This window comes from Poecilia formosa, unplaced genomic scaffold, assembly GCF_000485575.1.
Source record: "Poecilia formosa unplaced genomic scaffold, Poecilia_formosa-5.1.2 Scaffold238, whole genome shotgun sequence".
NCBI classification, from domain to species: Eukaryota; Metazoa; Chordata; class Actinopteri; order Cyprinodontiformes; family Poeciliidae; genus Poecilia; species Poecilia formosa.
In genome coordinates this window covers 576,084-593,307 of record NW_006800177.1, presented here as the reverse complement: position 1 = coordinate 593,307, position 17,224 = coordinate 576,084, and the positions used below count along the sequence as shown (strand labels likewise).

At 36.9% G+C, this 17,224-nt stretch overlaps 1 protein-coding gene across 1 annotated transcript in view; it reads left to right on the top strand.

Annotated features, from left to right (window-relative positions):
• Positions 1–17,224, top strand: part of LOC103149878 (FERM domain-containing protein 5) — a 56,342-nt gene that overhangs the window by 32,977 nt on the left and 6,141 nt on the right. Inside the window, exons 2-13 of the mRNA XM_016680267.1 lie at positions 6,980–7,084; positions 8,703–8,745; positions 8,907–8,985; positions 11,854–11,951; positions 13,261–13,384; positions 14,541–14,628; positions 14,770–14,858; positions 15,101–15,164; positions 15,315–15,406; positions 15,989–16,063; positions 16,192–16,260; positions 16,367–16,473. Of these exons, the coding sequence (XP_016535753.1) occupies positions 6,980–7,084; positions 8,703–8,745; positions 8,907–8,985; positions 11,854–11,951; positions 13,261–13,384; positions 14,541–14,628; positions 14,770–14,858; positions 15,101–15,164; positions 15,315–15,406; positions 15,989–16,063; positions 16,192–16,260; positions 16,367–16,473 (1,033 nt within the window). The remainder of the gene's footprint in view (positions 1–6,979; positions 7,085–8,702; positions 8,746–8,906; positions 8,986–11,853; positions 11,952–13,260; positions 13,385–14,540; positions 14,629–14,769; positions 14,859–15,100; positions 15,165–15,314; positions 15,407–15,988; positions 16,064–16,191; positions 16,261–16,366; positions 16,474–17,224) is intronic.

Here is a 17,224-nt window from a genome sequence, read left to right as displayed (position 1 = left end):
ATCCAGAATGTGAAAAAGACACATTACCATATCATAGGATTGTAGTAAACCATTTACAGGATTTTCTGCAAGCAGCCTTTAGGCAACAACGTTAAGAATGGTGAAAATCAGCATAGAGATCATCCAGTGGAGCACCGAGATATCCCACCAACTCAATGTTAAGCCCACCAACATATTTTTTCCACTAAATTACATGGGAGAGATGCGTAGAGCTGTGTGATGTGCAACCACAACACTAAAAATATATACATATGTATGTATATATGTCAATCATAATTAAACAAAACTGTTATGACTTGATACCTGTAGCCGTTTAAGAGCATTTGCTCAGTTGTTGCAATTTTCATTCTCTAGCTTAAAATGACACCATCATTTATTGATGTGGTGTTTCCCAAGCTGATATGGAAACCCTCTCAATAATTTATCCAACGCAAAGCCTGGCAAGGCTGAGAGAGCGTGGCGTGCTGCCGCTTCGCTAAGGACCACAGTGATCATTTGGCCGAGGTCTGGGTTATTTCCATCTCCCCGTTTATCACTTTTATTACAGCCATGATGAAACACTGCGCCTGCTTCCATGAAGCGCTTATGGGGCTCCGCTTGTTTAATACATTCCTCTCCCTCTGACAGGCCTACAATAATCTCATTAACCCCTGAGTCAGTGTGGCTAATATCGCTGCTGCCCCTCGCACACTCACTAATATCAGTACTACTACTTTTACTTTACAAAGAACATTTGTACAGAAGAGATGCGCACAGAACAATTTCAGGCTGAAAATCGATGCTGGTTCTTCTGTGAGAAATTTTACAAACTCAGCTTCCTTTTTGCCATTTGTCCCTTTTGCCACAGTTCAACTATAGGGGGCATCTTCTACATTTTAATCAAGTTTTGCAGCTATTGCTATTTTCTGTGCAGTGTGTTGATTTACAACTTGCAACAGTGGAAAACCTTTGTAATGGATATCTGAAGCAATTAGCTGTTTTAACTGTACAAATCTGGACATTATGTTGTTTTAATTACAAATTAATTGCAGTTTGTAGGTTTCATTATCAAGCCAGTTGGCTCAGACAATAATGCATATCATCTCTAAGCCAGGATTCAGTAATCAGAGCCTATTACTGCTGAGAGCCTTCGAGGTTCAAGCTCATATCGTTAAAATATATCTTTGTCACTTTAATTCAAAGCACAATATATTTTCCAACAGATGGGCAGATGGTATGTTTGGACATGTTAATGACACATATCTGCCATCTATGTTTAGTGAATTAAATCCAGATAAATGTTGAAGGTTGACCAAACATCTTGGATTTGACCCTTAATTGAAAACTGTTTTTCAATTAAGATCCCTTCAAAATGCTGGAGTAAATAAATTAAAATAACCTCATTAAGTTGATGTCTCCAGATTTTATTTGAGGTATACAACTTTTCAAGAATTATACTTAAAAACAAAATTTGAATATCTGTTGATAGGTTGTTCAGATACTAGTTTATGAATTATATTTTGCTAATCTAGACACTCTAAAAGCTTTGAATCGATTCTAAATCAGATGTAGATTTGAATTGTCATTCAAATCTAAAATTCAATACTTATTTGCACATAAAAAGTGTTGATCCTTTTATGAAAACCAGGCTTTTTATTTGGTGGAAGGATAATGTTTTTCTTTTTTTAAAAGTACTGTTTAAACAACTTGATGTTTATTTGTGTTTGGATGTCTCACATGACATATCTCTCTTATTACTCCTACTAGTAAGCCTGTCAGTCTTTAGACTCCTGAGAGACTGATGAATATTTACCTAATATCTTCTGTCAGTTTAAATAGAACAATGTTGAACATTCAGTCGCTTTTAGTATGTACCAGTAGAGAAGAGTAGGTTGTAAAACTGAATTTTGTTTCTTTGTGTTTTTCATTTTAATTGCAAAAGTTGAGTATATCTTAATTTATTAACAATAAATGAATTGCTTTATTGCACTACTTGATTTTATCTTTCTTAATATTTCTTGGAGTGTAATAATTTTTGATTCTGAATCCTGAAAAAATCCTTATCAGAATAAAAAAAATTGTGAATGAAGTGAGTAAGAACATTATTATATTTACTGAAGCTTTGCCTTGCAACATATAAATATTTTACTAACTTAAACAAATACCCAAGTTTATACGATTTATTGTACTTTGCTGATTAAAACTCACCTCATCATTTTTGCTTTAAAGATCAATTCCAGCAGACCTTAAGGGCTTTTTAGAACTTTGCAGTTTTAATAATTTGCTGCCAGTGTAAGGCCTTATGGTGCACGTAGTCCAGCTTCACAATTTGCTTTACGTAAATGCTTGAAAGGAGACATTTGTTTTAATGTCCCATTTATTGCCAAAGGATTTTTATGATCCTTTGGCAATAAATTGGATTTTTATCCTAAAACAGCACAGAACTAGTCATTTCCAAAAAGCAATAAAACCCCAAGAGAGAGAAAACAGTTTCAAGAATCAATCCACACCGAGATGTTGCATTAACCCAGGACTTTTTGAGGTTTTCACATGACTTCAAATCACATTGAAGATCTATAGTTTATCTACTCTAAAATAACAAAGCTGTGCTTTAAGTGGCAGCGTTTAGTTTTCCTCCCTGTAACCACCGGTATCTTGCAGCTCGGATCTAAGATTAAAGTTCATAAGGATGTTGAAGAACACTTATCCACAGATCAATAGTGTTTCTGCCTCTGATCCTGCCTTTGTGTCCCAGTGGTGCCTGGTCAGCTCACTGATGTTCACTGTGCCTCATTAGTATGCAAGACACCAAGCGGCAGGGTGCCTTGCTGCTCTGTGCTACTGCTATCAAGTCAAGATAAAAAATGTGATTCATTCCTTTTGTTACAAACTGCACCAAAGTATCCTTCACTTTTCGGTTAAATTACTGAGATCAAGAAGGTCAGTACAAACGTTGAACTGCAGAGCCGAAGTCAGAAGCTTGTTCTTGAGTCTTCTTTCAAATCTAACATAAGGGCTGCTCAATCAATCACAAACAGTAACTGTGACTTTGTAAATCATTTATGTGAGAGGAAATCTGTGCTCACAAGTTTGTTAGTCTTCATGGATGGATTTTCCAAATGCATTTTATACCCCTGTGTTTTTTTTTGTTATTTTTTTTTGCTAATGTGCTAAACAAAGAAGAATCACCCTGGATCTTTGTTGTTGTTTCAGAACTACCAACACGGATGTGGGTCATTAATAATTCTCCTCCTCACTTGCCCCAGAAAGTCCAGGCACACACATTAATTTGTGTAACACTGAGTAATAAGGGATGCTTGTGATGCAGAACAGAAAGAGAAAACAGGAGACTTAAAGCGTGACAAGGTTCTTTATGTGACAGTTTCACAGGTGTACCACTGACCTTTATGACAAAAAAACAAAAAAAAGAGGAATCTAAGCTACTTTATGTGTGTATCATAGACAGTCAGTGAGAGAATGCAGCGTGTGCGTGTCTATTTCTGCTGCCGGGCTGGTCAGCAGGCCCGTCCTGGTGAGTCAGGGTGGATGTCGTGACAGTGACATATAGACACACTGACGGAGGAGATAGAGGGTCAGCCCACTGCATCCTGGGAGCAGTCTGCTCAGTGCACAGCTTGGCAAAACCAAGCATGATCAGTTCAGACGGGGTTGTGGCGGTCAAACTCCAGCCCGTTCATCAGTGTCATGCAGAGATATATAGAGGATGTACAGCAAAGTCATGGGGCCAGATGTCACGTGATGAACTGCACCATACAGAATGTCAAACTTTTGTTTTACCCAGCTGTGTAATAAATAATGCAATGGGATGCTGGAGGTGTCCTGGTGAGAATGATACTTTTTATAGCTGCTCCAATATATTAACCTCACTTGTGATCAGTTGCAAATTGACCATTGATATTTCTTGCAAATTAACCCAGAAGACTTAAAGACATTGTGACTCCATCTGTATCCAGTTTCTGTTAGTATTTACTTTAGTAATATTTTTATGAGTGTAGACTTTTTTGTGCTGTAAATGTGATGTTTGTAATATATGTATTAATTTGTTAACACATTTTGAAATATTTCTTTTTCAAGGTTTGTTTCACTTTGGATAACACTGTGTGTGCCCCCACACTGCCACGGCTATAACAAGCTTTTATCTACTGCCTGATGTTGGTTTGAATTGTGTGCTGTGTATGCTTGCTCTGTCTAATTTGGAGAAATGAAAATGATCTAATCATAAAACAGCAATATAATGGTGTCAGCGTAGAATGTTAAAAATCTTTATAACGAAAAGATGACAGATTGTTCAAATCAAACTTATGTCTGCTTTGAAAAGCAGGCTTTTACAAATATGAAGGATCTGTAAAAAAAAAAGCTTCTCTAGTAAAGGGCTATCAAAGTCTTTATTTTTATTTTTGGGTAGTACAAGGAGCACTTTAGGAATCCCCTTTATCTGCACACCATTGGTAGTCAAATCTATAAGCAGGACTAACTTTGCTAAGGTCATTAAAAAGCTCCCTCGCTGCAAGGCGCCAGAACTGTCATCTGTTTTCATAGCTTTTTACAAGAATGTCATGTAAACAGCAAATTCAGTGCCAGAGAGGATATTATGATGTTCTGAGAAAGACAGGCTGGAAACTGACTGGAAGGAAGCAAATGTTAGAGGCAAAGTGACTGCAGAGTAAACCAAAACAGTTTAAGAGGGTGGCATAATTCAACAAGAACGGATTACGCATATTTCAACCAGTGTGATAGATTCCAGCATGTCCTGGAGTTACACTTCATGAATGTAATTTATAATAATCCGGGAAAAATAATACAAAACAGAAAAGAGAACAGAGCTGAATAACTGAAAAAGGGGAGTTTGAAGCAGAGCTCTGCATAGATAATGTGGTTCATTTGTTCAGGAGGATCTGTGCCTCAAGCCACCAAGAGGCTCAGATATATAATATAATGTGTTTCACTTATTAAATTAACTTTTAACTAATATTCTAATTTATTGAACACGACTGCGTTTGCCTTTTAAGAGTGTTAGCTCTTGATGGTGAGACTCCTGTGAATATCAATAACTGCAATTTGATGTTGTCAGCATGACGGGGCAGTAGCTCATGTCTCAACTGCCCTGACGATGTTAAAGCTCGTCATCAGAAGAATTTCTGTTCAGATCTGAGTTGAAGTAAAACCAGATTTTGTCACCGTTTTAAATTATTCATTATTCGATGCTTCCTCAGTAAAAAAAACAGTATTTCTAAATGTAGTTCTGTGCCATTCTGCAGTGAAGCATAATGGTCAGTGTCTCACAATAGTTGTACACTGTTGTTTTTCCTCAGCCATCTTTTTAATTTTCTCATTCTCACGTATCAGTTTCCAGTTTTTCTGACTGTGCAGTTTCACTTATGAGAACCCACTGTCTCTTTCAAAGGGCAAAATGGGACATTACCGAATGTCCTTTGCCTTTGCTGAAACTGAAGACGTACCAACTTCGTAAAAAATATAGATAAATAAAAATAACATCAGCCTGCAATTCGTTAGCTCATCAGCCCAGGCTTTTTTCTAACAGTTTTTAAATCCTTCTTCTGCTCACACTCCTTGTTGGTTACTCCTTTTATTCCCTGCTATTTTCTCTGTTTCTTCCCTATGTTCCCTTCTGACTTTTTCATTGAATTTATGATTTTTTGTTCTGCTCTGGCTCCTTGTGATTTTTGTAAGTTTGCATTTGGGACCACCATCAAAACACACATCATGACAGCACCATTTTTTGTTGTTTTTTTTGAGTCATTCAGAATCAGATGTAGTATAGATCTTTGTCCCATGTAGAACCAAAATACAATGGGGCTAAAAGTCAAAAACTCAAGGTCTGGATCTTCTGTTTGAAAACAGAATTCAAATAGAAGTAGCTTTCAGTTAAGGCAAGTTTACTTTCTGAGGTCATGTCTAAAAAGGAGCTTTTGTCCAAGCTTGCAAAATAAATATAGGTGAAAAAAATGCCTATTTTTCTTTCAGATTTTATTTTAAATGGATGACACCATTATTATCCGCTTCTGCTTCCACAGAGTTTTTAAGGTCAAAGAATAACCAGATAGCACAAAGGTCAGATGACTGCGCTGCATTCATTGCATTACAAGCACTTCCTCTTCTCATCCGCCTGCCTCCACCTTGTCTCAGTGTTTTCCAGGTCCTTTACTGGAGCAGAAATTTCTTCGAGCCTTCGCAGATGGCTGCAGCCTTGATATGAATATTTGATGGCCCTTATATATCTCCCTTGAGGGCTGTGAAATATTAAAGCGCTTTCTGGTGGCCATTTAGATTTCTGAGGCATTCAAGATAAATAACAAAATAATTAGACATCACACTGAGATATGAAAAAATGTCGAAATGGATTTACTTGTGTTCTTGAAGCATTTTCAATTTTCTCTGAATGTGGAAAATTGCATGAGTGTAGACGGGGTTCAGATGAGGCAGTCAGATGATGTTTACCATTTTGCTCTTAATAGAGGGACACGAGTATAACAATGTGGCATTAGCTGTTTAATTAGTTAGAATAACATGAATAGATAATAAATAATAAATAAAATCTAAGTAAATATGTGACCATTTTTGGGGGGTAGCTATAGTTAGCATGCCAACTGTAGTTTTAAAACAGTGTTACCAAAACAAGAGCCAAACATGGCACTCCTTTCCTTTCCACCCAAGGACTCTGCAATTTTGGCAACAATAAGCCATGTCTATTCCAGGTCGACTGGCACCACACAGCAATAGGTGGGAGAAGGGCTGCACTTTGTTACACTATGCTTAGGGAAAACTCTGGTAACCATGTTTTGGTGTTTGAGTAAAAAGACTTTGAACAGCTGAAATAGTGACTCACAGAGTTTTACTGTGTCTGAAAATGTAACTTTTTAAAATTTTGACATAGCTCGATAATATTGATCAGCCTTTGCTTCTTTGACAGCACCCTTGTAAGAACAGTGTATGAATTTCTTGAAATGTTTCTTTTCAGCGAGACGCCAAAGGACAGTACCTGTTTGACCTCATCTGCCACCACCTCAACCTCCTGGAGAAAGATTACTTTGGCATCAGATATGTCGATCCAGACAAACAAAGAGTAAGTACTTTTCTATTTTTGTGCTTTTTTTTCAATTGAAAGGCTAAAAATGATTTTTAAAAAGCCTCCTGCTAACATGTAAACAGAAAACATTTTTTTTTTCTCTCTGTTTTTGGAAACATCTTCATCTACAAAGTCTGTTTGTTGTCAATTAAAAAGTGTTATTTCTGTGTGCAAATTGGAAGAGAGCTGCTTGTATTTTGAAAAATTAGGTTTTTTGCATTAAAAAAAAGAAAAAAAAAGAAATTGTTTCATTTCCTATGTCAGCACTCTGGTGCAGACCTCTAACTGTGTTCCATCCTGTGCATGGTCTGATCTGTCTCGGTGCAGACATGCAAGTTACGCTGAGAAACATCTGTTGATGCTAAATGTTAAAAAGATTGGTACATAATCTTAAATAAAAACTGGATCCAAATGACAAAAAAATGCTGTTTAATTTGTGGATGTCAGATTCAGTCTAGATGTCAGTTCAATCACATTGCTACACATGCAGTGAAAAGACATACCTTGCTCATTTTGGACTGTTATTTTATGAAAAATATTAAGAGTCTTTGTTTATGCGGGTGTGTGTTATTATTTTTTTCTTGTATAATTTTGCCTATGTTGATGCAAATTACATAACATTTGGCTGAGTTATGTACTTATGGTCAATTATTTTTTTTCCTCCCAGCTATTTTTTTCTTTTTAGCTCTTTCATATCGACTCTTTTGTATGCTGAGTTGAAATAAATTGAACAATTTGTGTGTCTTCTGCCTTTTTTCCCTTTCGACTCAAATTTAAGAGGTGTGTTGTCATTACACTACTATGGCAATTCGATTTCTATTTTTTCTTTATCTTTATTTTTATTCCCTGCATTTGAAATTCCTTTAAAATATCATGTTCTGAAGTAGAAGCATAGTGTCTGTTTTGGCTGTAGAAATGGTCCCTTCTAAAAATAAATAAATAAATAAATAAATAAATTACTCTAACAGCTTGCTTTCAGTGGTTTAATGACAATTTTTCCACCACATAAACATGCAGGGCAGGCTGGCAGATCTGCAGGTTAATTTTCGATGGCAGAGAAAGGTCATCTCCTTTGACTGATAGACAAATCAGTCAGAAAAATAAACAGACTCATATAAAATTGCAGGGTTGCTGATTATCAGTTTATTCTTTACTGTTGAAATGTGAATAGATCGTAAGAGCTTGAACTATTTGCGCTCTGAGGCTTCTCTTTCACCTGTTTGAACATCAGCCAGCAGAGATTTAAAGAAAAAAAAGACTATCAGTAGAATGCTAGTAAAAGACATAGCATGTTTGTTTTTTGAAAATAACCTCACGACGCAATGCCCTACTGATTACCGACTCATTAGGCTCAGCAGTGTGAAAAGACTTGCTCATCTAATTACTTTTTAGATAGCTTTCTCTGTATGACCTGCTGTCTACATACAGGCTGGTGTTTTAGGAGGTCTTCATAAACAGAAGGCAGGGAACTAAAAGTAATTTTGATGTAGCTTCCAGCTGGCTTAAAAATCACAATCGACTGCTGAGCAATGTAATGTAAAGAAAGAAAGTTAGGCAGTTAAAGACTCTATGTTTACTCTGTTCTTATATTTTTTTTTTCTCTCAATCTTTGCAGCACTGGTTGGAGTTTACAAAGTCTATTGCCAAACAAATGAAGTGTGAGTATTTTATTCATGTTTGCGTTCTCACGTTTTATTTTTACCACCATGGGGGAAAAAAAAAACTGAATAAGGACTGATGAGAGTAATAATTTATCATTCGTCCATGCAGAAAACAGATGTTGAGGTAACGGTAGATTATTTTTGGCCTGTTCTTTCAGCCCAGCCACCTTTCACCATGTGTTTGCGTGTGAAGTTTTATCCACCAGACCCCGCTGCTCTGAAAGAGGAAATCACCAGGTAGGATCTAGCACGGCTTGCTGTGTAACAATTAGGGGGCAGTGAGGTTAGTTCATCTGTGATGTTTAGATGTTGATTCACAGAATCAATTACAAAGGTTTTTGCCTATCTGGAGGAAGCGTTTGATCATGAAACGAGAAAAAAATACACACGTTTTCAATTCAAGATGTAGTAAGAAATTTCAAAAATTAAGGAAATTATAAGACAGTTATTGCTTTGACTGTAATTCATTTCTTTTTAAAAGGCTGTTCATCACATTATTAAGACCACTGGTCTTAAAAAGTCAAAATGTGCTCACACATCTGGCTTTGATGTCATTTTCTATCCAACATTCACTCTCAAGACTCCCTGATGGCAAAATAAAAAAAGGCTTTCTGTCTTTGAACTTTGCAAGGAATTTTGAGAGTTCTTCATTGCTGCTAAGTTTGGGCACATCAAGACAGTCATTTAAAATTAGTTAAAAGATCCTGAAGGCGCCAGAACAAGAAAGTCAAGTGGAAGACCAGAAATGATGTGGCCTGTGTAGAGCTGAAGGGTCTAGCGGGGTGCCAGAAGACACAGGCAGATCTTCAACCCAAATTAAGACCCTGACTGATGCCGACTGCAGCTTAATAAATTTCAAAGTAGAGAGAGAAAGGCTTAAAGATCAAAACAAATCTTCAAAGACCTCATATCCTCCCACGCCACAAACTTGTCCATTTGGACTTCAGAGGAGCACCAAACATGGGGGAATAAAAGGTGAAAAAAGGTTTTGAAAATAAAAGATTGTCCATATAGCTTTTCACATTACTGGTGTGGTATTGTGACCTATTGAAACCTATTGAAACTGATCCATTGCAGGTTTTCTTAATATATAAGCAGATAGAAATATAGAGTATATTTCAAGAGTGCTCATTTAGATTAAAATCTTTGACAGTTTGTGTTATTACAACCACAAACTTCAATGTATTTTATTGTTGTTTCATGTGACGGACCAACAGACTGCAGTACAAAAGTGAACTAAAAGGAAACCAAGCATTACATTATTTGAAAAGTGTGGCTTGCTTAGTTGAATCGGTTGATGCTGAGTTAAAAGCAGGTTTAGGTTATAAAAATATTCATTCAAAAATATTCATTCATCAGATGATGTTTAATCCATCATCTGATGGAGGAAAGAGCATAGTGAAGCATAAACAAGCAACACTCGGTCATCCGTCTACACGCATGGATTGGGTAAGGAGAGCCTTAATCAATACTCTAGCAAAGATGCTCACAGCTCAGGTGGGAAAATTGGCTGACAGGACAGCTATTAGTTGAGCAGTTTACAAATTTGGTGCTCATAAAGAAATGATCAGAAGGAAGTGATTGTTGGGAGAAAAGCCACAAAAAATCTCTGTTTCTAGTTTGTCACAAGTCATGAAGAGAAAACTGCAGAAACTCTGGTCAGAAAATTGAACTGACTTAGATTAAAGTATTTGAACGTTCAAACAGCTGATGTCACTCTTTCCAGAATTTATTTGGAAATAAATACTGAAGGTCATGCATTTCCCTTAGATAGGTATTCACTACTTTGTGTTGATCCGTCACAAAGAAAAACCTACAAAGGGTATAAATATGTTAACATTGCCACATATCGCCCTGCTTTTATTGCCCATGTTAGAGATCACCTTAAGGCTTCATGGTTGACCATATCTGAAGCTACTGCTTTAACTGCTGGCAGGATCTTTGTTCAAGAACATCGTGATAAGCAGGACGGTAATTTGTTGCTTATTTTTGCCCACTTTAGAGATCAAAAAGCCCTGCATGTCAGCAGAGTAATAATAAATAATGCATGGCTGTTTTGCATACACCTGGGCAGAATTGTAGGCTGTGACTACATTATGATGTAATTTTGTGCATTATTATTTAGTAAGTAGTGAGTTAAAAGTGCAAAAACTCTCACATTTATTACAGATGTATAAAATTAGATCCTAAGAATGTCCTAAGAACAGCAAAGTGAGCCTGTGTGCAGAGGATTTAAAGTATTTACGTTGCGTAGCGATGGAGCTCCTCTTCGCTGCTGCACCGTGTGGCATCTCTGACAGCTAAGCAAACTGCTGTGAGGAGTGAGCCAGAGCAATACCGAGCGCACAGATCCCCACAAAAGCACATCCCTCGACTCGTTGCCACGCAATAAAATCTCTCCCTCACAGTTGAGCTCTTCTTGATGGAGCAGAAGGCTGGCAAGGGCGACAGCCCCACTTTTTCTCCACCCATCTGTTCTGACTGGAGGCTCTCAACGACGTAGGATCACGAAGCAGATAAATGCCACTTTAAATTTTACAGCTGTTTTTGTTCGCTTTTAAAGACATCTACAATACCAGCCACGGCCAGTTTTATATTGACATTTATAACTTACTCGGCATGTCAGGTATGCGTTGAGGTAAGCTCCTTGGGTGATACACACACATTACCTTGTAGCAGGTAATTACCTCAAGTTGCATCATAGATATTCACGAATTAAAGATTCTTAAAACCCACAGGGGACACCGGCTCCTTTCCAGTTACATTTTCACGGCTTCGTGAAAATGTAACTGCTTTGGCCTTAAGAGACGATGAATCTCAGGTGTATAAATTAATCTTTGCCAGGAAAAAGATAAACATTAAAATATGTTGCAGATTGAATCTAAAAACAGATAATCACCCAACCTAATTATAAATCACCATTGACACATATGCTTTGCTTGAATGTTACAAAAACAATATGGAGACTATTTTCCTCAGAATTTCCCGTCTTGAAACTCCCTAACAATATTTTCATTTGAAGTTATAAACATTTAGTGTCTGCAGCAGATTTTGCATCTGTGACAACATAAATCTAGTCATGTGTGTTTTCATTTTGCCCCGCAGATATCTAGTCTTCCTGCAGGTTAAGCGGGACCTCTACCACGGCCGCCTACTTTGCAAGACATCAGATGCGGCTCTGCTAGCTGCCTACATATTACAAGGTGTGATAAATTGGTAGTACTGTCATAAAGCCAGTTTATTTTTACCTGAAAATCTTACATTGCTAAATTCTCCATGCATATATAAAATTAATATATGTAAATGTGTTGAATTTCCTCTGCTTAGTTTTATGGTGAACTTGCTAAAAAAAACAAAATTTTTTAATTTATAGTTACATAAAAATATCATCCTGGAAAAAAAATTTAATAAAGACCCAAGATTCACTCACCAAAAAACCCCCAAAGAACTGACTAGGGTAGTTTGCTGATGTAGCACATAGTTATTAAAATGCAGACAGTCAGAATACATTTAGAAATAGTCACTCACTAACTAACTGTCCTGTCAGGATTTTATCTCTCAGCCTCTCTCCAACTCGAACGCTTCCATTGTGTCCATATTTAGCAGCTAGCTCAAGATGTGTCAATGCAGCTGAAGTTACCAGCCAGTAGTCCCACATATTTTAGGTAGCAAAGGCAAATTATTATTTACCAGGCCTTTCAGCTGAGCAAAAATGGGAAAGACAAAACAAAATATGTATTAATAAACATGTGTTTTATTGTTTCTGAATCTTCGTACTGCTTTTAACGCATGAGACCATTTGATATTTGATGTCAGTTGTATAAGTAATTAAGATTTTAAATATTAGAAACATTTTCTGAATCTTTCACCATTACAGTGGCATCCTACATTGGGTCTTTTGTTGTTTTTCCTTAACTTGCCATATTTCAGGTCTGAATTTTTAATTGTTTGAGGTAAAGCTCCACAGTATATTAAGTCAGTATGTGCAGTTTCACAATTGCAAAGGACAGTTACAAAGTGACATTTTATAAGGTGCAACATCTTATGAAAAAATTAAACTGTGTTTTCCAATCTTAGTTTTGGCATCTGGATCAACTTTCACTGTCTTTTATGCCCATGACTGATATAGATGTAGATTATCAGTAGAGCTTCAGCACTCTTTTAATAACTGAAGCTGGCTCATAGTAAAAAAAAAAAAAAGTCAAATTATCACCATCATTTTTCCAAAAGGTGCCAGTTAATTTCAGCTGACTGTAAACAGCTGTGAACATAACAATTGCACAGGAAAAAGGAAAATATTTAGAAGAGATACAGATTTTTTTTTCATAGTTGAAATGACTTCTGATAGCTGACTGATTTTACACAAGTTAGATTTTACAAAATATAATTACATAGTTACCACATAGCTAATATTGATAATGTTAGATATAACATATTACCTAAGTGTCTCAAAATAAAATAAATTAGCTGCATGTTCACAGTTATTATCATTACCTTTCTTATTTTCTTCAGCTGAAATCGGTGATTACGATCCTGGGAAACACCCTGAAGGCTATAGCTCCAAGTTCCAGTTCTTCCCCAAGCACTCGGAGAAATTAGAGCGGCGAATTGCTGAGATTCACAAGACTGAGCTGATGTAAGGTGACACCAGTCGAGATCCCTGTGCACCTGGGTTCCCACTTTCTCTTCTCTGTATCACAAAAGAGAAATCACATGGGGACCCAGAGTTCACAGCTTCCACCTGACCAATTCCTTATCTATTATTTCTTCACTTTAATGTTTGCTGCTGCAATTACATATTGGTAGACATTAATGTACTAAAATTGCATGACCTCCCATTGCTCTAAAAGCCCAAAGAAACATATTCTTAGAAATGTTACAGTTTCATTTTATTATATTGTATATGTAAATCTCCTAATCTTACAAGTTGAAACTGGCAGATTTTTCTACAAAGTCTGAGACTTGGTTATAATATAACTCTTTTAGGACTGATTGCCTCATTCCAAAATAGCATTCTGAATTTGTTCATATTTCTGGAATAAGTTTCATTCTGCACTTGCTGACGGCATTAAGCTGTCCAAAGCTTTGCACAGTCCTGTATTCACACTACACCGTATGCAGCATGCTTATCCCAGGGGACGAATACAAATACTGGGTATGGATTTAGTCCTACGCTGCCCTCTATTGATCATTTATGGTTGCAGTTTTCGTTCATTAATAAAATGCATTTTCCCTTGGTTGCCTTTGTAAACACAATTGCGGAAAAAACATATACGGATGACTATTCAAGCAAAAGCGATGCATAAAATGGAAAAACAAGGCCTACAGTCTCATCAATCTCCTCAGTGTTATTTTGGCAAGATGCAAAATAAGCAGACTCAAATCAAAGGTGAAACCTCCAAGGCAGCAGGTTAAGCCTTATTTCTTTTTCCTCAAGTATATACAGTAGTTGTGACATTTGAGTGTTTTTTTTTTTTTTTTTTTTTTTTTTAATATAACCCAAGTTGATTCTACTATCAGCATCCATCAGCAGCAATGAAGTAGAGACGGTGAATATACACAAAATGTGAATACAAACTGTACTGTAAACATTTAAACAGACTTGTTCAGTAAAAATATAGCTTATTTATAACTTAAATGTATAGCTTTGGTATATTTAGGGTTGTTTATGTGGTTTGTTGCTAGCTGTGCTGGTTATAGTCTAGTATCTACTATGAGGATCAGTCCTGGTAAAAGTATCATGATTGCATCCATACATGCTTTTCCCCTTTTTTGTGGTTTGTTTTTCTCAGAGGTCAGACTCCTGAAACATCAGAGCTCAACTTCTTGCAAAAAGCCCAGACTCTTGAGACGTATGGAGTAGACCCTCATCCATGCAAAGTAATCTTTACAGAAAAAAAAAAGATGAAATATGAAACTATTCAGGCTTCCTTGTCAAAATTGTGTTCTTCTTTACTCTCATACTGGTTCGGTCACTCTGTTTTCTTGCTTAAACTAAACCACGTATTGTTTTCCCCTTAGGATGTGTCTGGGAATCCTGCTTTTCTGGCTTTCACTCCGTTTGGATTCACTGTGCTACAAGGAAACAGGAGGGTCCATTTTCTGAAATGGTGAGTACAGCTGAGCCACTATTTAAAATTCTGCGAACAGAAACTATTGCATTTAGACTCTGACTTTGAATCAGTTTATATTTCTCAGCTGCATAAGGAGTCAAATAAAAGTAGCATGCTTCAAAGTTGCTTTTAACAGTTACTGTTATTCCCTGACATTTCAGCTTTTGTCTGCTCTTCCTAATTTGCTGTTCTTTATTTTTCTACCCATTCATCCCTTATTTATTCTGTCTCTACCTCAGGGAGGAGGTAACCAAACTTAAATTTGAAGCAAAGACATTCCATATATATGCAACTCAGAATGAGGTATGAAAATTCTCCATGAAAATGTATCCACACAATCTGTGCAACACCGAAAGTCAAATGAGTTTGATTTTTAAAAACACCCCTTCTCACTTGTGCTTCCTTTAAAAATACAGATATGAAGGAAAATATTGTAATTTTGTTTTGCTACAGGACAGAAAGATTATACTTACATACTTCGCACCCACACCAGAAGCCTGCAAGCATCTGTGGAAGTGTGGAGTGGAGAACCAGGCCTTCTATAAGTAAGTGACAAGTTATAGACATGTAAGATTATGCAGAAAGATTAAATAATACAGCCCAATACAAAGTAGCACACGGTTGTGAAATGTAAAGTAAAATAGTCCCCTGTTTTCAAAAAACCTTACGGAAACAAGTTCTTGACAGACATTAAAGAGGTTAGTTAGGTTACAAAATAATATTTCAAACTTTCAACAACTCACTGAGCACTGTTCAACCCACCATTCAAAGATGGAAAGAAGTACAACTGCAAACATACTTATTCTCTTAAACTAGCAAAACAGGCCATGGAACCAACTCTGGAGGAGCTGCAAACATTAACACCTCAGTTTAGAGAATTTAACGACAGACCAATTGGTGATTGTGCACCCCACATCTTATTGAATCACTACAATACGATTTGTAAGAAATACCAGATATCCTGTTTCTTCCCTGGCATAATTAAGTTGCACTTTGATCTGGTTCCAACCAGACAAGATATGAAAAAAATATATATATTTTGTCTGGATATGAAAAAACTGTGGAAGTGGTGTGAATACATTTGTAGAGCTCTGTATATTGGATTCATTTTTTCCATTGGCTCACAGGTTGGAGAAGTCAAGTCAAGTTCGTACTGTGTCCAGTAGCAATCTCTTCTTCAAGGGTAGTCGCTTTAGATACAGGTAAACGCACAGTAATTATGAATAAAATACTCATAAAAAGCATAATTACATTAGCATATTATCTTCTCCATGCATTTGACTGTCTGGAGAGGATAATATGGAACCAATATTTTAATCTCTGTTTGTAGTGGAAAGGTTGCAAAAGAAGTGATGGAACAAAGTGCCAGAATCAAGAGGGACCCCCCTGAGATCCACAGGTCACATTTTTATTTGTATTGTTGCTTTAATTGTGTTTGTGTAAATGGGATTTTGTATATTTATGTGTATGTATTTATTGTTTTGTTTGCTTGTTTTTGACCTCAGGGCTGGTATGGTTCCCAGCAGGAGCTGTCCATCTATCACTCACGGTCCTCGTCTGACCAGTGTGCCCCGAACCCGAAGGAGAGCTGTACACATCTCCATCATGGAAGGTAATTACACTCACACGCACGCACACACACACACACACACCCACACACACACACACCCACACACACATGCATGCATGAGGCTAGAGGGAAAACATAGCAGTGGTACGAAATAAAAGGAGTCACCACTTAAAGTATTACAAAGGTTATAGACTGGTTAGTGACACTTCAGACAGCATCACAACAACAGGATTGAACATGTGAGTGAAATGGGTCAGGGATAGTTTAGTTCTATTGGTTACTGTGTTAAAATCTTCAACATCATGTTTGCCTGATTAATACTTGTAACTACTTTTCACAGTGTTCTTCACAAAACAGTTTGAGGTCACATTGGATGAAGATCACCTGTGCACAGCAATTTTCAGGTCTTGCCACAGATTTTAGACTAGACCACATAGGTAGTCTTTGACTGAACTCATTGTGTTGTAGCTGAGGCTGTGTATACTGATGAGGCCCGTTGACATGCTGAATAAATTTATAGCTTAATTTGTCTTCTGAATAGTCTCCAGCTTCCCCGCTGTTGCTGAAGAAAAGCATGGGTCTGGTGTGTTCAGGACGATGCGAAGTGTTGGTTTTCTCAAGCAGCGTAATGTGTGATGGCCAAATTTCATCCTCCTCATGTCACCTTCTTCTGCATGTTTAGTGTTTCCCTCACAAGGCTTGTAATAAGCCTTTAAATAGGACTAATATTGGGTTTCTTTTAGCAATGGCATTCCTCCCACTGCTCTTCCATTTATGGACTGACCCAACTAAT